Source organism: Dasypus novemcinctus, chromosome 6 (assembly GCF_030445035.2).
Source record: "Dasypus novemcinctus isolate mDasNov1 chromosome 6, mDasNov1.1.hap2, whole genome shotgun sequence".
Taxonomy (NCBI): domain Eukaryota; kingdom Metazoa; phylum Chordata; class Mammalia; order Cingulata; family Dasypodidae; genus Dasypus; species Dasypus novemcinctus.
In genome coordinates, this window is record NC_080678.1 from 75,744,595 (window position 1) to 75,766,218 (window position 21,624).

The 21,624-nt window shown below is 37.9% G+C and overlaps 1 protein-coding gene across 4 annotated transcripts in view; it reads right to left on the bottom strand.

The window, feature by feature from the left end:
• Positions 1–21,624, bottom strand: part of CTNNA3 (catenin alpha 3) — a 1,802,485-nt gene that overhangs the window by 916,938 nt on the left and 863,923 nt on the right. For all 4 annotated transcript variants that reach the window (XM_012529825.3, XM_071215825.1, XM_058298912.2 and 1 more), the window contains one exon: positions 17,391–17,471. In XM_012529825.3, the coding sequence (XP_012385279.2) occupies positions 17,391–17,471 (81 nt within the window). The remainder of the gene's footprint in view (positions 1–17,390; positions 17,472–21,624) is intronic.

The window sequence follows — 21,624 nt, forward strand, 5'->3', positions numbered from 1 at the left end:
TTCAAATTCAATGCTGTCAGTGTTCTCCAAATGAATATATTCTACCAAACAGAACTAAAAACGCACACATCATGGATTTCTTGAACCTTGTTTTGTATATATTTGATTTCCTTCAATTTAACAAATATTTCTTAACACTTTTTCCTCAGCCTCCCACCAAGAACAAGGTATTGTGAAAAATGTTAAGATGGAAATTCATGGTCCCTTATAACCTAGAAGAAGAGTAGGAGTCAACAAATAAGCAATAGAGAAAAAACCAAGAGACTGCAGTCAAAGACATTTCAAAAAAGGGGTAAACTTCAGAGACAAATTTTAAAGAGAGGTTAAAAATTTAAGACAAGACTTGTCCTTTGAATTTGGCTTCTAAAATTCATTCATTAACTTAGAACAATTTCAGTGGTTTGAAGAGTAAATGGGAGAGAAGGAGGTAGAGAGAGTGAATATAGTTCCCTTTTTCTAGGAACTTGACTATGAAATGGAGAAGCAAGACTTGGTATTAGCTTCATCAAGATATGGACTAGAAGAGGGACAGCTTTTCATATAAAATTCTTTGATAAAGGTTTCCATCTATATTTATACCCAGAAAATCAGATTGTCTTCCTGTGCTTTTCAAAAAACACATTTTGATATATCACCAAAACAAAAATCTAAGGAGATATAAAATATACACTACCTTTGTGATCATTTTTGTACATACTTGAATAATTATAGCAGTCTTCCTTTAGCACTAGATATATTTGCTCTGATCTGTCTATTTCCCCTCCATGGTGTCCCCTTTTGCAACTTTCCCCCCTTCATTTCAATAGCATTATCTCCCTGTTCTTTATTTCTTCCATGTTTTCAACTGTATTTTCCTGCCACTCATTCAATCCTTTGTTTCATACACAGGTGTCAAAATGCAGTGTATTAGAAAGGAGAGGCTTGAGGTACAGTTGATTTACCATTAATTAGCCAATAAATAAATAAATAATCTGGTTAAAATATTTAAAATATTTAAATCAAATTAGGCATACAACTTTTTTTCCTAAAGCATGCTGCCAACTACATGAAATAGTAAATGATAAGAAGTATACCACATAAGTATGATGTTATATTCAATAAAACAGGACAGAAATGAAAATGAGCTTTTAAATACACTGTGAGGGAAGCCGACTTGGCCCAATGGATTGGGCGTCATCTACCACATGGGAGGTCCCCCCTTCAAACCCTGGGACTCCTTGACCCATGTGGAGCTGGCCCATGTGCAGTGCTGATGCGCGCAAGGACTGCCGTGCCATGCAGGGGTGTCACCTGCATAGGGGAGCCCCATGCACAGAGAATGCGCCTGGTATGGAGAGCCCCAGCGTGAAAGTGCAGCCTGCCCAGGAATGGCTCCACACACATGGAGAGCTGACATAAGATGACGCAACAAAAAGAAACACAGATTCCTGGTGCCACTGATAAGGTAGAAGTTGTCACAGAAGAGCATGCAGCGAATGGACACAGGGAGCAGACAACTGGGGAGAGAGGGGAAGGGGAGAGAAATAAATAAAAAATAAATCTTTAAAAATAGATGATAGATAGATAGATAGATAGATAGATAGATAGATAGATAGATAGATAGATAGATAGATAGATACACTGTGAGCCAATGTTTTCAAAATTCTTCCGGGAAATGAGCTGAAATTACCTAGCATAATGATATGGTCTACATTGTAAGAAAATTGAATCTTCTTTTTTCAGTTTTATATTCCTTCAATTTAAGAAAAGCATTTTGAGCTTCCTATCTCAGGGCAAAGCCCTTTTCTGGGCAATCTGGGAAATGCAAGGATAAGGAAAACAGGGTTATTAGGTGGTAAGGAATGTACAGAATTTGGGGAATCTCTGAATAGAGGTGCCAACAAATAAGTAATTAACTCTGACTGCTATAGTTAAGAAGTCTTCTCTATGGAGGTGGCATGTGAACTTCATCTCAAAAGATTAACAGGATGTGAAGAGTTTGAATTGGGAAGTGGGGAGCATGGCATTCCAGGAAGAGACTACCATAAGCAAAGAAATTAGAGGGGATCCTCAAGATACAACAAGCCATCTAGGGTGGCTAGATAATAATGGTAGAGTGAAAATCAAAATAGGATCTCAATAGGTACAATAGGGTGAAGGGAAGCATTTTAGGTAAAAAAACACGACACACACACACACACACCAGCATAAGACAAAACAAAAAGTAAAGAAAGTGTTAAAGAAAAGGCCAGAAATCAGTAACTTATATTAGATATGAGTGATGCTTACAAGAAAAAGCACATGTTTCAGACATGGAGAGATCATTCCTTTTGAAACATTTCAGTCCATAAACACAACAAACAGTACAATTAATTCAACCAACCGAGAAACTTCTCACCCAGAAACTTCTCATCCAGTCTCTCTCTGTCTTGCTTATTCCTGATCCGTACATTCATGTTACAGTTATTATTATATCCTACAGCAGAGGCTTTTAGTGCCTTACATCTCATCCTCTGAAACCATCCCTCATTTCAGCTGCTGCTGTGGCAAACAGTTCAGTACCCTCTGAGGGTACCCCACCTCTACTCTCTGCATTCCATGCTCCCCTTGTTATTCTGTCTCAGGATATGCTCCAAGTCTATGTTAGAGTTTCAACCCAAGAACAAACACTGTCTAAGCACAAAGAGCCTGGAAGTTCCAAATGGTTAGCACCAATGGTGATGGGGACCTGTGACAAAATTCTTGGCCTCTATCCATTAGTGAGACAATTCTGGGAGGCATTCTGTCACTTCTCAGTTGTACCTAAGGTCTTGTAGCAGCAATCTCAATTGCATATTCTTTCCTCCTTCCCTGCCTCACTTTTCATGTTCCTTACCCCTGTTTCTAGGAATCACCTCCCAAATAAGTTCTTGTGCTAAAGTCCTGGTCTCAAGGTCTATTTTCAGTGACAAATAGATAAATAGGCATTTTGTCTGTTTGTTCAAGCACTAAGACATAATTTGACATCTTAACAAAACTATGTATTGCTGCTCATATTCTGCTTTTACCCATTACTTCTGCTTTGCACACTAATAGGCTTCTTTCCACCATGGCTATTATGCTATGAGAAAGGAATTACTGTGAGATAGAACTAGAATGCAGACAAAATAGGGAAAGCCTTGAATGCTATACTAAGCAATTTTCTTTATATGTTCTGACATATTTGTAAGGGATATTTTTCTTTTCAATTTAAAATTTCAGATTTATCTATTCCTATGTTTAATACTTAAATAGCATCTTATCTTATTTATTTCTGTTTTATTTTTCTTGTCCAACAATACAACTCATTCCTTTTTCTTGGGTGATAAATCAAAAAAGTTTAAAGAAGAATCCAATATGCCAATATAGAAATAGGACAACCTTAGAAAGCCACAGCACTAAGCTCTGAAGTCAGTGGGGGACCAATAGAAGTTAGAAGTATGTGTTTTCAATAAATATTTCCCTGTTTGTTGCCAGACATGAAAGATATCTGGCTTAAAACAAAACAGAGGGGCTTTCTATCTTTTCTCACCACAGTTTAATAAAAGGCTTGGAGACATCAATTTTTCTATTTCCCCCTGGTGAAAGTAGTTTGGATCTCAGATAAAATTATTTATTTATTTACAATTGAAGTACCAAACTAAAAACCCTATGTGATAAACTATAAGAAATACCTCCCCCTGAAAAAAAGGCAGGGGGTGGAGAGTAACAGATAGAAAGCATGAGATTGTGAAAGAGGGAGGGGAGGAAAGAGGAAAAAGTGCTTTACAAAAAAAAAAATATCCTGGGAATCAGAAAAAAAATATTATTTGTGTATATTAATGTCATTTTAAATTTAAGTCAAATAGCAAAATATGATTTTCAAAGTTTTTTTGTTTGTTTGGCTTCCTTAACTGATTAATAGCAATTAAATAGCCTAATAATCAATTCAGCATATATTTAGCATGCCAACTTAATAAGACTTGTACCTTTTGGATTCTTAACAATGTTTGATGAGGGGGGTGGTAACTAGGAAGTATGATATTACACATTTTCTGTATGGTATTGGTACTACAGCCTGGAGAAGAGATAGCTATATTGATTTAGCAACTCAGCAACCAGAGGATTAATAATTGGTTTTGTTTTGTTTGTTTCTTTCACCGGAATCCTAGTTTATTATATTTGACATACTTCAGGTCCTTACTTTGGCATTTATGAAAGATAAGACACAGGCTTTTTCCTCAATATACTCAAATAAAAATTTAACCTGCTTTTAGTAAAATCAAATGTATGATTCACACAGGCTAATACAGTAGAAATGGAATATATTCCATTGTGTTCATTTTTAATAACGTAAAGGAGATCTAAAAATTTTTCTCCTTTATTGAAATTTTAAATAGGTATGCATTTCTTAAATAGCAGGAAATAGGGCTAAAAGAAAAAATGAAAATCATTTAAAACAATTTAAAAAGAAAAAAATATTTATGATGGCTAAATCAGTGTATTAGGCAATGGGGTTCTAAAAGAAAACAGGCATTTATCTATCCCTAATATGGTGCTTACAAGCATGGGCTGGGATCAGATAGGCCTGAGTTCAAACCTTAGCTCTAAAGTTTGCTAAGTTAATTCAGTTGAAAAACTGAGATAATAGTACTATGGGATTGTTTCTTGTTACACAGATTAAAAATAAAAAAATATATGGGAAGATGGTGGAGCAAGAAGCACCATGATTCAGTCGTTCCACCTGAATAACTATTAAACTGGCAGGAGCTGTCTGAAACAGTGTTGGAACTCCAGATGGCAGTAGAACATTGTACAGCATCCAGGGAAGAGTGGAAGGAAGAGGATGGTAAATCACAGTAAAAGCCAACAAATTGCTCTCTGTGCAGTTTAACAGTGCCCAGCCCCATGTTCATGCCAGGCTGCAGTGGGGTCCAACCCCTGGGTACCTTTCTGGAAATGGAAAGGGACATAAAAATCTCCTTGGCCAAGACCAAGGTTGGGCATAGTCAATCACTGATCACAGCTTTTTTTAGCAACTTCAGATCACTAGAGGCCCAGCTCTGAGGGTGGCCATTGTTCCAATCCACCCCAAACAAAAGCAGCAGCAAAGAAGATTTAATTCAATGCTTCCTCCGAGCTATGCAGGACAAGTTCAAGGGCTGCAACTGATGAACAGGTCAAGAAATTCAGCTTAGGGTAGCTATAAAAGAAGCCCCTGGAGCCCTTCCAGCCTTTCCTTAGGCCAGTTTAGAGCTGATCTATGACCCAGACATGTGTCCCAAACCCTGCTTCAGCTAGGAAAGACTGACTTGGGAAAGTCCTCTATGGTGTGCCACCCCCTCCCAGAATTTGCCCTCCAGGTGAAAGAAGCTTGACCAACTAAAGGGCTATAAAAAACTATAGAGGGTTGCCTGCTTTAAATACCCAGGAGAGGGAGATCTATCCACTGCAAATGAAAGGGGGCATTCAAACTCATGTAAATAGGGGAATTCCAAAACAACTAACAAGCATAAGCCCAGGGCAAGAAACAGGCCCAGAAAAGACAAGTAAGACCTTGCACTCTTCATTTGCCTGGGGTAAACCTTCTGATGGAGGGCTGATGCAAAAGAAAATATCTGTCTTTTCACCAGTGGCTAAAAAATCAAGAAATAGACATCTCAGGAAATAAATTCCAGAGTTAACATTTTAAAATACTACAATATTCAGTGAGCAACAAAAAAAAAAAAAAAAGACAAACAAAGAAACAGGAAATGGTGGTGCATCCAAAGTAAGAGGTCCATCTAAAGTAAGAAAACACCAAAGACCAAAATGTGGATATATCAAACAAAGCCTTAAATAAATGATCCTAACAATAATCAAGATGATGAAAGGAATTACAGAGAAATAACTAAAGAATACCAGGAAAATAATGAATGAGAAATCTAGTATACAGATAGAAGTTTTAGAAAGAAACCAAAATGAATACTGGAATTGAAGACCACAATAACTGAAATAAAAAATTCCCAGAAAAGTTTCAAGAACAGACTGGAGCTGGTGGAAGAAAGAATCAGTGAACTCAAAGACAAGACAATTGAAATGAGTCAGGATGAGTACCAGAAAGGAAACTAGACTTATAAAAAGCAAAAAATAGTGTAAGAGACCTCTGGGACACCATCAATCATACCAATATATGCATTATGTGGGTAAAGGAGGAGAAGAAAGAAAGAGAAAGACAGGACTGTGCAATAATGCAATAATGACAGAGAACTTCCCAAAATTAACAAAAGATCCAAGAAGAACAGATATCACCAAGCAGGATAAACATGAAGAAAAATATACCCCATAATATACTGATCACATGATTGATTGCAAAGGAAAAAAAAGGGGAGTTCTACATGACAAAAGCAAAATTTTATGTACAATGGGGTCCCAAATAGACTGAGTGCTGATTTCTCATCAGAAAGCAAAGAGGCAAGAAAGCAGTGGGTTGAAATACTTTAAAAGTGTTGAAAGAAAACAAACTGCTAACCAAGAATTATATATCCAGCAAGACTTTCTTTCAAAAATGAGGGAGAGACAACCAGAAAGATGGCAGCAGAGTAAGGAGCTCCAAGGGTCAGCTCCTGCTACAGGGCAGTTAGCAAACACCCAGGGCTCCCTAAAGCTAGCTGAAGCACCTGTTTGGGGGCTCCAGGAGACCAGAAGAGCATGCAATGTCTTCGAAGGAGTGGAAGGAGGAGACTGCCCATCTGCAGAGAAGACTCGTAAATAGAGGCTCCACGCCCCGGAGGCCAGCGCCCATCATCCACTGGAGGCACAAGCCACCTCAGGAGCTATTCCAAGGCTGGAATTGAAAGCTCCACTTCCCCAAAACAGGGGAGGAAGAGATAATTGGGCACCAGTTTCAGCTGTGGATGAGGAAACTCAGTAAGCTACAGTATAATCCTGAAAACAGCTAAAGCTTGAGCCTGTCCAAGTCAGAATGAGGCCAGAAGCTGCCATCTTAACTCCACACCTAGCATGAGGGGAAGCGGGGCAGACTGAAAATCCCAGTGCTGATGGGGCCCAGCTTCTTCCCATCCAGATCATATTGCAGGTCTAGCCTAGGCCCCAGTGCCATCTTCAGCCTCTCCAGGAAATTACCAGCAAGCCACGGAGACTGATCATCCTACTCTGGCGGCACAAGCTGCCCCAGGAGCTGTTCTGTGATGGGAATTGGAAGTTCTCCATTTTCTAGAACCAGGGGAGGAGGAGACAGTTGGCTGCCGATTTCGTCTACTGATTGGGAGATTTGGCTGGCTAAGAGATAACCCTGGAAATAGGGGGGTGTAAACCAGCCCAAGTCAGAAAGAGGCCAGTAGCCACCATTCTGACTCCACCCCCAGCCTGAGGGGATGCCCGGCTGACTAAAACTCTCACTGTCAGCAGGAACCAGTTTCTTTCACACAGATCAGCCTGTAGCCTACCTAGGCTTCAGCCCTGCCTCTGGCAGAGAGGAGGCCAAGGAGCCCTACACCAGCCTATATAGGTAACTGCAGATAACTTTGGCTGCCATAGATTGAAAATCAGAAGTATATCAGGGCAACTGCGGTCATCTTGGACCTGCACTGCATAGATTGCTTCCCACACCTGCAGCCCCATCGCTGCCCCAGGTAGGAGAGAAAGATATGTGAAGCTTCATCAGACTCTGTGGGCAACTATAGTCTAGGCCTGCACATGGATTATTACACATAGCTGTGACTCTGTCCCTGCCCCTGGCAAAGGATAAAGTTGGAAGAAGCTTCATTGGTCCCTGATGCAATGAGGGCAGCTTGAGCCTCACCAGCTTACAGCACTAACTACATGCTTGACTCCTTCTGTACAACCAGCAAGGGAGAAAGGATAGGAAGCCCTAAACTAAAGAGAAAAACTGCACCCAGAATAAATACTCTAGGAAGCCAGATGCGAAGACACCAACAAAAAATTACAATCCGCACCAAGAAACAGGAAATTATGGCCTAGTTAAAGGAACAAGATAAACCTCCAGATGACATAAAGGAGTTGAGACAACTAATCATAGATGTTCAAACAAATCTCCTTAATAAATTCAATGAGATGGTTAAAGAGATTAAGGATATTAAGACATTGTATGAGCACAGAGAAGAATTTGAAAGCATAAAAAGAAAAATAGCAGATCTTATGTGAATGAAAGCTGCAATCAATGAAATTAAAAAAACATTGGAATCATATAATAGCAGATTATAGGAGGCAGAAGACAGGATTAGTGAGCTTGAAGAAATGGCCTCTGAAAGTGAACATACAAAAGAACAGATGAAGAAAAGAATGGAAAAAATTGAACAAGGTCTCAGGGAACTAAATGACAGCAAAAGGGATGCAAACAAAGGTGTCATGGGTGTCCAAGAAGGAGAAGAGAAGGGAAAAGGGGAAGAAGGAATATTTTAAAAATGGTAGAAAATTTCCCAACCCTATTGAAGGAAATAGATATCCCTGTCCAAGAAGCACAATGTACTCCCATCCAAAAAAATCCAAATAGACCAACTCCAAGACAAATACTCATCAGAATGTCAAAAGACAAAGACAAAGACAGAATTCTGAGGGCAGCAAGAGAAAAGCAATGCATAACATGTAAGGGATATCCAATAAGATTAAGTGCTGATTTCTCACCAGAAACCATGGCAGCAAGAAGACAGCAGTCTGGTATATTTAAGATACTATAAGAGAAAAACTTCCAGTCAAGAATCTTATATCCAGCAAGACTGTCTTTCAAAAATGAGAGTGAAATTAGAATATTCACAGATAAACAAAAACTGAGAGAATTCCTAAGCAAGAGACCAGAATTTCAGGAAATACTAAAGGGTGTGCTAGAGCCTGAAAAGAAAAAACAGGAGAGAGGGGCCTGGAAGAGAGTCTAGAAATGAAGATTAAATCAATAAAAGTAACCAAAAGTGTCAAAAGAGTGGTGAAAATAAAATATGACAAATAAAACTCGAATAGTCAGGAATAAACTTAACCAATGATGTAAAGCACTTGTATTCACAAAATTGCAACTCAATGTTAAAACAAATCAAAAAAGCCCTAAATCACTGGGAGAACATTGCATGCTCATGGACTGAAAAACTAAATATCATTAAGATGTCAATTCTATTCAAATTGATACACAGATTTAATGCAACCCCAATAAAAATAACACCAGCATTAAAGAAAAAATTGAAAGCATGATCATTAAATTTATTTGAAAGCATAAGGAGTCCTGAACAACCAGAAACATCGTAAAAAAGGAAAAGTGAACCCTCATCTTCAGACTTTAAATCATGATACCTACCTATAGTGGTAAAAGCAACATGGTACTGGCCAAAAGATAGACACAATAGACCAATGGAACCAAATTTATGGTTCAGAAACAGACCCTCACAGGTATGGTTAAGTGATTTTTGACAAGCCTGTCAAACTCACACAGTTCAGGCAGAACAATCCATTCAACAAATGGTGTTGAAAAAATTGGACATCCATAGCTGAAAGAAGGAAAGAGGAACCCTATCTCACACCTTATCCAAAATTTAACTCAAAATGGATCAAAAAACTAAAAATAAAAGCAAGAACTATAAAACTTCTAGAAGAAATCATTGGAAAATATCTTCAAGACCTGGTGGTAGGTGGTGGATTCTTAAAGGAGATAAGAGAAGGACTGAGTGGACTACTGATGTTTAATGTATGTAGAAGTTTTAATTAGCTTTACTGTAAAATTGTGGAAATGTATAGACTGGACGGTAACACACAGTGAGTAACAGCTAGTTTATAAATGGGGATGTGACTGAAAATGGTAGTCTAGTTATGGAAATACCAATTGAAAGAATAGTTCAGAATAATCTAGGAACTGGATAGCACAGTAAATGAAGAGGTGGCTGAGAATTGTGGTCGATGGTGCAGAGGCAAGTGTGTCCTTTGTGAGCTAGAACAAATGTATATCACTACTGCAGGGTGATGGGAATGTGGAGAAGCATGGGAAAAAATACAGCTGGAGTGACCTACAGACTGTGGTTAGCAGTAATAATATAATATTCTTGCATCTATGCAAAAGATGTACTGTTTTGATACTAAGGCAGTATGGAAAACATGAGTGTACACTATGGACATGGTAACAATCAGATAATATTTTTTTTTTATTGATTTTGTAAAAATATTACATTAAAAAAATATGAGGTCCCATTCAACCCCACCACCCCCACCGCACCCCCCCCCCCCCCCCCAGCAACACTCACTCCCATCATCATGACACATCCATTGCATTTGGTAAGTACATCTCTGGGTATCTCTGCACCTCATGGTCATTGGTCCACATCATGGCCCATACTCTCCCACATTCCATCCAGTGGGCCCTGGGAGGATTTACAATGTCCGGTGATTGCCCCTGAAGCACCATCCAGGGCAACTCCAAGTCCCAAAGGCGCCTCCACATCTCATCTCTTCCTGCCATTCCCCATACCCATCAGCCACCATGTCCACTTTTCCCACTCCAATGCCACCTTTTCTCTGTGGTCCTTGGATTGGTTGTGTCCATTGCACCTCTATGTCAAGAGGAGGCTCAGGTAATATTTTATCTGTAACAAATGACACATCCCATTGTGGTGTGTTGATGGAGGGATGTTGTTTGGGAATTCTGCACATGTGCAGAATTGTTTTATAAGTTTACAACTTCTGTCATAAAAAATATATTTAAGAAAAAATACGGGGTGGGGGCGGTGGGGGTGAATGGGGACCTCATATTTTTTGAATGTAATATTTTTAAAAAATGAATAAAAAAAAAAGAAAGAATAATAGAGTGTATTGAGGGGAAAAACACCAAATATAAGATTGGGACTATGATTAGTTGTAAGATTTTGACAGTGTTCTTTCACAGTTTGTAGCAAACGTCTCATGACAATGCAAGGTGTTGTTGGAGTGTTGATGTATGGGACTCCTGTATGATGTTATGCATGTTTGCTTTGTAAGTTCACAACTTTTACGATACACTTAATTGTTTATATATTTCATATATAAACAATATAAAGATAATAACAATCAGATTGTTTAGGGGGAAACTACTTTGTTTAGTAGTAAAATTTTGACAATGCTCTTTAATCATTAGTTTAAAAAGTTTAAAAACAATGTAAGTTATTGGTGGTAGGATGAGATGTTATATATGTTTGCTGTTATATATGTTTGTTTTGTAAGTTCACAACTATTATACATTTATTGTTTATGTATGTTAATGTATGAGTAATATATTTCAGTAAATTTTTAAAAATTAAAATTTTTTTTAAAATGAGGGAGAGATTAGGACATTCCTAGACAAGCAAAAGTTGACTGAGTTCATAACCACTAGACTGACCCTACAAGCAATGCTAAAAGGGGTTCTTCAGAATGAAAGGAAAAGACACTAGACATGTGTTCAAAGATATATAAAGAATAAATACCTCCAGTAATTTGGGTAATTATAAGTGTCATTACTATTTCATTGTATTACTTGGTATATAATTTCACTTCTTATTTCCCATAGGAGCTAAGCAAACTCATAGAGCAGAATCTAGAATACTCATTATCAGGGGACAGGGTAGGAGTAGGAAATGGGAAATTAAGATGAAAATGTACATGGTTCCTCTTTGGAATGATGGAAAATTTCAGTAATTATAGTGGTAATGGTAGCACAACATTGTGAGAGTAATTAACAGTAGTGAAATATATATCTGAATGTGGGTTAAAAGGGGATATGTTAGGTTGTGTATATGGTAATAAAATAATCTTTCAAACAAATGCATGGAACAGCATTACACAAACAGTGAACCATAAAGTAAACCATGGACTTTTAGTTAATAGTATAATTATTGGCAAATCTTGCTCTGTAGTCTGCCTGCACCCATACCTCAGATGTGTACTTTTCCTTTTCCTTGTTCCTTAAACTCTCATTGCTAACCTTATTAAACTGGCACATCTCTGAATTCTTTCTTGCAATGAAGTGAAGAACCTAGAAACCCAGAATCCAGAGTGTTCTGCCAATGTATTTGGTGAGCAACAGCAGGAAACAAACAAGCAAGTTACACTCCCTGAACCCAACAAAGACTGGTGTAGACTCCAATTTACCTACTCCAGACAAGAGCTTAGAGGGAACCCCTGGCCTTTGAGGCAATCACTGCCTGGTGGAATCCTTGACCCTTTGGGTTGGAAATCTACTCTTCCAGTCCAGCATTTCTAAGAGTCCTGTTATCTCCAAGGACTGGGGAGTGAGGGACCTCTCACCCACCTTGAGAATCAGAGATCTTGAAAGCAGCAGGTCATGCGAGAAAAACAGTTTTTCATGAAACTTGAATGATGTCACATCAATGCCTTCCAGAACAAGGTATTAGTCACATGGAGATTTCATCCAGTTCCAATTGCAGTCCAAACCTACCTTTTCTCAACCTCAAGAGAATAGCCAGAGAATTTCACACACCATCAGGCAGGGACTACTACCCCTGACCAGCAGGAAGTAGCTACAAAAGAATGATCATCACTCTTTAGCTCCCCCTTAAGAATAAGGGTGTAAACTCAGAGTAGGGAGTTGAGGCAGGTTAGTACAGGGAATAAGGGAAGGTGGCTAATCAGAATAAAGGCATGACAGTTGGGGCCTCCCTGGTCATAACATAGCCACGAAAGCCTACCTAGAAACCCCCTGAGGGAAGGCTACTGTTGGGAAGAGAGCAGTAACTGCTACAGCCAAAAGGCCCTCCAAGACCCAGATCACACAGTCCCATTTGAAACTCCTGGGTTCAAAAAAAAGCTCCAGATAACTCCCAGCAGAAAGGCTTCCCCATTGGTTCCCTAAAAGATAATGGTGAAGATAGAATGGCAACCAATCAGTACACTAAATAGTTGGGGTCCCTCCTTAATATAGAAAAGTGGGAGGAGGAAGGGCCTTAAAAAGACCTACTCTGGGGCCTCCATGCTTACATCTCACCGTGTAGTGCACCCACACTCATGTCTAGGTGTGTACTTTTCCTTTCCTTGTTTCTTAATAAATTCTTGTCATTGGCCTTAAGAAAAAAAAAAGGACAATTATTTTAAAAAGTGCTAATCAATTGTAACAAAGGTACCACACTAATGCAAGGTGTTAATAATAGGGTGGTATATGGGAATCCTGTAATCCTGTATTTTATGCATGATTGTTCTGTAAATCCACAACTCTCTAATAAAAAAAAATTAAAATAAAATTATAAGGACTATGCTTCATAGAAGGCTTCACAAAACACGAACTGAGAGATGTTGTCACCACTATCATAAATTAAAATAGGTTAAAAATATATAACTGAAAAAAATAGGTTAAAAAAGAAAAGCAAACTGCAAGCAGAATATGATCACTACTATATAGAACTACAATTGGAAGAAAAAGATTAATTACAGATGGAGAAAATGGTAAAAGTTGTATGAAAGTAGTAGCATTTGTGCTGGTCTTGAACTTTACCAGTTACTTTGTGAACCACCAGTGGGAAGGGAGGCAGTAAAAGAGGAGAACCAAGCAGAACAAACCATATACACAAAGATACATGTGTGCATTTGGAAGGCGGTGATGGAAAATTTGGTGGATAGTAAGTAGACTCTTTAGTCATAGAATAGTATAATGTGTTGGTATATGAGGAGGAGGAGCTGAGAAGAAGCAGCAAAGAAGGAACATTAAAACTAATGGGGTACCACTGATTGTACACTTTGGATGGATTGTATGGTGTGTGAATAAAACATGAAAAGCAATAATAACAGACATAAGGGTCAGACCAAATCACAGAAAAACTGAAATGCATGTCAAGGACTTCTGTTTGTGTTTTCTAACAGCCAAAACAGAAGAGAAAGTCTGAGAATCAAAAAAAAAAAAAAATTAAAACAAATAGCTCCAAGGACATTTCAAACTGAGCCAAAAAATGTATAATTCATGTCTTACCATATGTTTCTAAGCAATCTGACTCACTCATCATGGAAGAAATGCAATCATTCTCTGAACCATAACAGATATGTTTCTGTGATACTGATGGAAAAGCCATAGGTAAGCAAGGGAATTAGAAGGACTAGGCAGGAAGAAGGGCTTTGCTTAATTTTTATTTAAAAACAAAAGCAAGCAAGAAACAAAAACAGTTATAGAACAAGAACTAAACATTATGTATTCCAAGAAAAATATTTTAAGAGTAGGGCCTTCTTTTGCTGAAAGGGCATAAGGTGCTTAAAGCAAATGGTTGGATAAACTTTACAAAGAATAAGAAAAGGTACTGATGACTCATGTTGCTGTTTTAACCAGTTTTTATTACTGCCAAAAGTATAGACATCAAGATGGAAAACAGAGTCCTAGGGGAGGGAAGGGAAGATAATGAGAAAGAATCATAGCAATTATATCACTGACATTGAAGATCATGGAAGTCTTCAAAGATGGCACCAAACAACTCCACTTCTTCCTGTATGCACAAGCCACTTCTACAAGAGACAGAACTTCCACCCCTTCCTGGGGCCTGATGCAGGACTTGTGACTGTTTTGACTAATAGAATATGGTAGAAACAACATTCTGAGACTTCATGGCTCAGGCATTAAAGAAAGCCTGACAGCTTCCACATTCTCTTTCCGGGACCCTGAACTATCATGTGAGAAATCCAGGTTAATACTTCTGGACATAGAGAAGCCTCATGGAGTGGCCTACCTGAAGAGAAGAAACATGAAGGAGTACTGAAGCTCCAGATACCCAACCCCAAATCCAGCAGCAGTAGCCATCTATATTAGTCAGCCAAAGGGTGCTGATGCAAAATGCCAAAAATCTGTTGGCTTTTATAAAGGGTATTTATTTGGGATAGGAGATAACAGATACCAGGACATAAAGCATAAGTTACTTCTCTCACCAAAGTCTATTTCCATGTTTTGGAGCAAGATGGCTGCTGACATCTGCCAGCGTTCAGGCTTCCTGGGATCCTCTTTTCCCAGGTATTTCTTCTCTCTGGACTCAGGGTACCTCTCTTTCCAGGCTTCGTTCTTTCCGGGCTCACAGCTCCTCTCTTCCCAGGGCTTGCTTCTCTTTCTTCTGTGTACTTACTTCCCAGGGCTCCAGCTCAAGACTCCAGCATCAAAAAGCTCCAACTTTGTCCTTTGCCGTGCATTGTATGTGTGAATCCCCACCCACCAAGGGGCAGGGACTCAACACCCTACTGACATGGCCCAATCAAAGCCCTAATCATAATTTAATCATGCCCAGGTAATCAGACCAGTTAACAAACATAACTGGTAATCAGACCAGTTAACAAACATAATTCAATATCTATTTTTGGAATTCATAACTATGATGGGAGAGAGTGTTGCTGTGGGGGGAGTGGGGAGTGGGGGCGGTGAGGTTGAATGGGACTTCATATTTTTTTTAATGTAATATTTTTTAAAAAATGAATAAAGAAAAAAAAAAGGAAAAAAAAATAACTATATCAAACTGCTACACCATCTGTCTGCCATTGCATGGGGGGCCATAAATGAAAACCAAGAAGAACCTGGCAACCCCCAGCCAACCCATAGAATGAAAATACATGATAAAATGACTGCAGTTATTTGCCGGGGTTTGTTCAGCAGCAATGGATAACCATAACAATGGAGACGTTGACTTCTGAAACCAGATAGAATTTACATACCTCCAGAACAGAGCAGTTTCCTACAAGCTAAAAACCTTCCTTTACTATGAAAAACAGTATCTGTAATGTATCTTATATTTCTCACTGTTGGTAGTGAGGTAGAAACACATAAATAGGATTGCCATATAAAATACAGGATCCCTGTTTAAATTTGATTTCAGATAAAAACCTATTTTTTTAGGGGGTACCAGGGAATGAACCCAGGACCTCATATATGGAAAGTAGACATTCAAACCACTGAGCTAACCTGCTACCAAAACCTATTTTTTAAATATAAGTATGACCCATGCAATACTTGAGACATACTCTTACTGAAAACCCTGTTGTTTATCTGAAATTCAAATTTATCTGGGTATTCTGTATTTTTATTAGCTAGATTTGGCAACCCTAAGCACAAAAGACTAATTTTTCTTTACCATTCTTTTAGAAAAATAAAGATGCTTAAAACTTTGGAGATATAAATGCAGATTACACATAAATATACTGTAGACAATGTAGAGGTATAAAATAGGAATGAAAGATGCAATTGCCACTAACTCATAGGAATACCTCACAAGAACTGGGAATATCAGATGGGGAAGAAATTCTGAAGAAGATCAAAGTGCAGAAGGCAAGCAGTTAGGTGGAAGATGGCCCTGAGACTGCGTCCTCAAGTCCCAGCGTAAGTTCTGACTCAAATGTTCCTTAGACAGGTCACCTCACTACACTGGCCTGCTTTCTCATCTACATTGAAAAATGGGTTGTACCAACTCCCTTCCAACTCTTATATTCTGTGACTCTACATGCTGATGGTAGAAACAGAATTCACATTAAGGCCATAAAGTTGAGAAATTGGGATTTTCTAGGCTTGAAAAATGTGTTTTTATACAGCTAATATTAATTGGCTGGGGATACCTATTTATAAAATTTCCAAAACTACTTCTGAATTAAAAGATTACTCAGCCCATTTTACCAAATCTTTCCATTAAACTGCAATAATATATTACATTAAAAGTCTAGGGTTGAAAAGCATTTTGCCTCTCTTTGATGAGTTAACGATGACCAAGTTAAAGTTGTGCATGAACAAGAAGTCTGGTTAAACAATGGAACAGAATGGAAAGCAATGACCTTTATGAATAGCTAAGCCTCCAGATTTCTGGGGAAAAAAAACAAAACACTTATGACATCATAATGGACTTCTAAATCATTTAATAAAATCCTCTCTAATCTGATGGCCCTGATGACCATAAAGTTAAAAAGTAGTCTGAAATTAAGTAGGGACTGAATTTTGAAGCATCCTAAAAAGAATTGGAAAGGGAAATTGGTAAGGTCTCTGAATTACTAGGTGTTTTCTATAAACATTTGATGATAAACAGCCTTTAATATAAAAGAATCAATTTACCACCATTCCCTAAGAACTTACTATGTACCAGGCACTGACAAGCATTTCATTTAATCCTCACTGCCCTATTATGTATTATTAAATCCATGTTGTAGGTGAAAAAGAAAGAGTATCTGAGACTCAGAGATTTGAACGTGGTGCCCAAGATCACACAACTGATGAGGGCAAAGATGGGATTTGAAGCAATTCTGACATTAAGGCCCAGAACTTTTTGTCTACTTTGTCACAAAAACATTTGGAGTGTGTAAATGTGGAAAGTATATACTGACAGCTCTTATTTTGTGTTCTAAATTAATTTAAACAAATCAGAAACAAGGTATGCATATTCCAGCTTCAAAAAAAAGGTTTGTTTCACCAGGTGTGTTTCTGTCTCTATGTCTTTCTCTTCCCTCACCTGTCTGCGAAGGTCTCTTGTCTTCTTGCACATGTTGTCTATTGCAATATTCAAAGTATTACTTCTTTCCTTTTTTCCAGTCTGCAAGGAAGAAAAAAAGTAACATAAGCAAAGGTATAAAATTACTCTTTATCACTTAGGAATCTGCTTTCTAAGTTTCCTGAAAATAACAGCTTGAAAATCAAGAACAGGTTTCAAAACTGCCATGGTATTGCATATGATTCATGAGCACTTCACTTAAGACTAAGGAGAATGGTGATTAAAGCTCGCATTATTTTCTTCTTTAAGCTTCTATAATATTTCTGATACAGGTTGGATTGTGTTCTGTGTGGCAGTAGGCAGAATATTATCTCCATGAAACTGATCTTCATTCTTAACAAGTCGACTCTTTACCCACAAAGAGTGCAATTAGCTTGAAAGCATTAGATGCCCAATTTGTCAACTTCTGTGGGAGTTTCTGAAGTCATTTTCATGGTGTGTTGTGTAAGTTATGCAGAGCCATATTGGAGTTTTGCTAAACACTAAATAAAACATGCAGTGCAAATTCATACAATTTGCAAAAGTTGACCGCAAATTTAGCTGACAATATTCCAAGAACAAACTGTTTCATGTAAGAACTGTATGCCATTTTTGGCTCTTCAAGATAATTTGTGCAATACCTTTTCATTTTGTGGGCAATTCTCTCTGTTATATTAGAAAGACATATCCTTTACCTAAATCTTTAGGCTATTAAGCCACAAAGAAAGTCACCTTGGTTGGTATTTTCTACATATTATTTTTGTGGAAGACAACTAAATTGAATCTAATCATATATTTTTTTCAGTGATAACTAATATAAAAGAGATTGAAAAAATCATTATGTGGTTCTCGAGGAAAATTGCTCCTATTTAAATTAATAAACTGAAAAAGGACTCTTGAGAAGATATCTTGAAAATCAGGAAGGCAATTTTAAGCCACCAATTACTAGGGGAGTTACAGCATGGATTCCTTGAAGAAGGATACTGAGAAAAAGTGTAGTCTATTAGGGGGGAGTGTCAGACTCTGTCCTTAACGACTAATACTCATACATAAATAAATCCATACCTACAAATGGAAAGACTCAATGAGAAGTTCAAGACCATCCGTAATCTATTGTAGCCTACCTTTTTAGTCTTATCACCTGCTACATCTCTTCAAGTATTATCCCTTACAATAACATAGACTACTTTCCTATCTCTTTTCTGAAGTTCTTATATATCATATAATTTTGAGTTCAGCCACTATCTCCCAAAACTTACCCCTGTTAAAAATCTTACCTGCTTCTCAAGGCTTATGGAAAGAATTCCCCAATCTGCTTAAAAGTAGACTGTCACTTCTCCTTGTTCCAGTAGCGTTTTGAACATTTCCCAGTATGCTAATTTTATTTCTCTGCCTCTTTCAACACCCTTACTATATGTTAGGTTCTTGATATTGGCAAATACAGATTAAAATTTTCATCTATTCCCTGCCTACGGTGGTTAATTTAATTGAACGGCGCTAAATAGTTCATAAATGAACAACCTGATTCAAAACACAAAAACATTTTTATTAGGGACCTATTATGTGCTAAGAAGATGCCATAGTATTAACAGATTATAAAGGAGATTTTAGTATTTAGTCCTAAAGGCATAGCCAAATGCCTTGGCTGAGATTGGTGGTACCCACTTAAGTCTCAGCCAGACTGAGAGTTTCTCAGCCGCAGTGCTATTGATATTTAAGGTGAGAATTATCACCATAATTTGAGACAAGTCTATTCACTACAGGATGTTTAGCATCCCTAAACCCTATCTACTCAATGCCAACACCAACCCCAAGTAACTGTGACAGCCAAAACTTGGCCCCACATATTTCTAGATGCCTCCTAGAAGAGACACAGTAGAGAACCACTAAGTTCTTTACCCTATGTTAATTTTGGTAGTGAGTACAGAATGTGTACATACTGGAGATTTTGCCTAGTGAAGGGAAAGGAGAGAGGGGTACATCAGAAAAAGGAGAGACTGAGGTTAGGCAATTTCAATGGGACAAATAAAATTCTTCATGTCAGGGCAATAGGAGTAATGTGTGACAGTTACACAGATGAAAGTTGCAGCTACCTTCACATTCCTACCCAACATGCTCCATGCTAGCAGTGAAGAATTGTGAAATGTCCGTTCAGGGCTATAAAATGTGATGACATAAATAGGTACTCAATAGGCTATAAGAAAATGTCCCATTTTTCCTAAAGAACCCTATTTCTTACTATCCAGTTTCATAGAGTGTCAGCTCTTGGTTGTATCTCTTTTCACTTTTTTATAAAGCAGTGATAGTCAAAAGGGGGCAGGAGTGCGACAGAGAAAGAGAGAAAGAGACTGCACGTGCACACACACATGCATCAGGAATAATATGGAAGATTCCCATTGTGTTGGCTGTAAAAGCTCAATCACTTCTGTGGTGTGATTTGTCAGAACAACTAGAAGAGGTCAGCATTCCTAGAGCTAGCAGCAGTGGCATACAAAACTTTAATAAAGGATGGTAAGAGGTGACAGCATGAAGTGATTCAATAAGCACTATAAAGATTTCCTAATATCTACTCAGAGCTTAACCTTAGTTTAAAATGTTTCATTGGGTCAAAGATATTTTGTTCTCTAGTAATAATAAACAGCCTCTATTATTACAGGAAGTATAATATTCTACCTTCTTCCTTCCCTTTCTCTTTCCAACCTCCACCTTTCTTCTTTTTCACCTCCAGCTTTTTAGTGGGTCCTTGCTCTACTTATCCAGATTTTCTTGGCTTCAGTAAAGTCATTTTCTGCTTCTTTATTACTTTTGCATGGCAAACAAATAAATAAAGCAAGGAGAAATAACCCTGGCCAGCTTAAACCCCTCGGTTCTTCTGTTTTCAAAATGTTAACAAATCACCAAGCAATGAGCTAAGACTCAAGGTGAATGTTGTCTCTGAGGTAAGGGGCAAAAAGGTCAGAATAGTAAAACACAACCACAGATAATGGTAAGAACCTGCCATCATGCCACATGCTTAGAAGAGAGGATGCTTCCCAAAGGACCTTTGACAGGAGCCACAATTACATCAGCACAGCCCTACTAAGGGAAGAGGGACCACATACAGTGGATGCAAGAGGGGAAAACAGAAAACATGGTACACCCATCAGCATTGCATAAAGAAAACTTCTCTCCATCAGTAACTAATTCTTTTTTTTGGGGGGGAGGGGTAATCCCTTTTTCCACTTCTTTATTTTTAAAGAAGTTTTAGATTACATAAAAGTTACATTGAAAATATAGTGGATTCCCATATACCCTACCTCCTCCTCCCGCTGTCACATTTTCCCCCATTAACATCTTTTGCTAGTACGGTACATTTGTTATAACTGATTAACACATTTTGAAGCATTGCTACTAAGCATGATCTATAGTTTACGTTATGATTTACACTTTGCACTGCACAAGTTTATAGGTTTTGACAAAATATATAATGGCCTGTACTTGTCATTGCAATGTCACACAGAACAATTCCAATGCCCTAAAACGGCCTATGTTCCACTTAGTCTTCCTTCCCATCTCCTCAGAACCTCTGGTGCCCACTCTCTCTATATCGAGTAACTAATTCTTTTTATTGATTTTACTGATTTTTCTTCAGTAAACAAAATGCCAGGAAAATATTTATTGAAAAGAACAGCTCTAAGAGTGAACTCCAGTAAATGAAATTTCATTAAAATGATTTCATACTGTAAATATTGTCCTAAGGTAATTTAGGTTTGTATCTGCATTATCTTTCAACTAGACTTTCCATTAATTCTGCCTCACCACTGCTCTGATGTAATTAACCACAGTTAATTGCACTCTCTCTTGTGGTCCCCATAAGTCTACCCACACATTTAGGGAAAAAATCTCTTTATAAGTAAACTAATCTTGAATTACCTTAATTTGTGTGTTCCATTTGTTTCCTATTAGGACCTTTCAAGAATGAGCTTACAAACACTGTGTTTTCCAATATGGTAGCCACTAGCTACATGTGACTATTTCAATTTAAATTAATTGGAATTAAACAGCATTAGAAGCTCAACTCCTTAGGTTCTCAATTTTAAGTGCTCAATAGCCACTGCATATGTCTCACAGCATATGTATTGGACATCACAGAATGAACATTTCCATCATTGCAGAAAGTTATATTGGGCAATGTTGTTCTAAAACATATAATTATTTGCTAACTTAAATATATAAT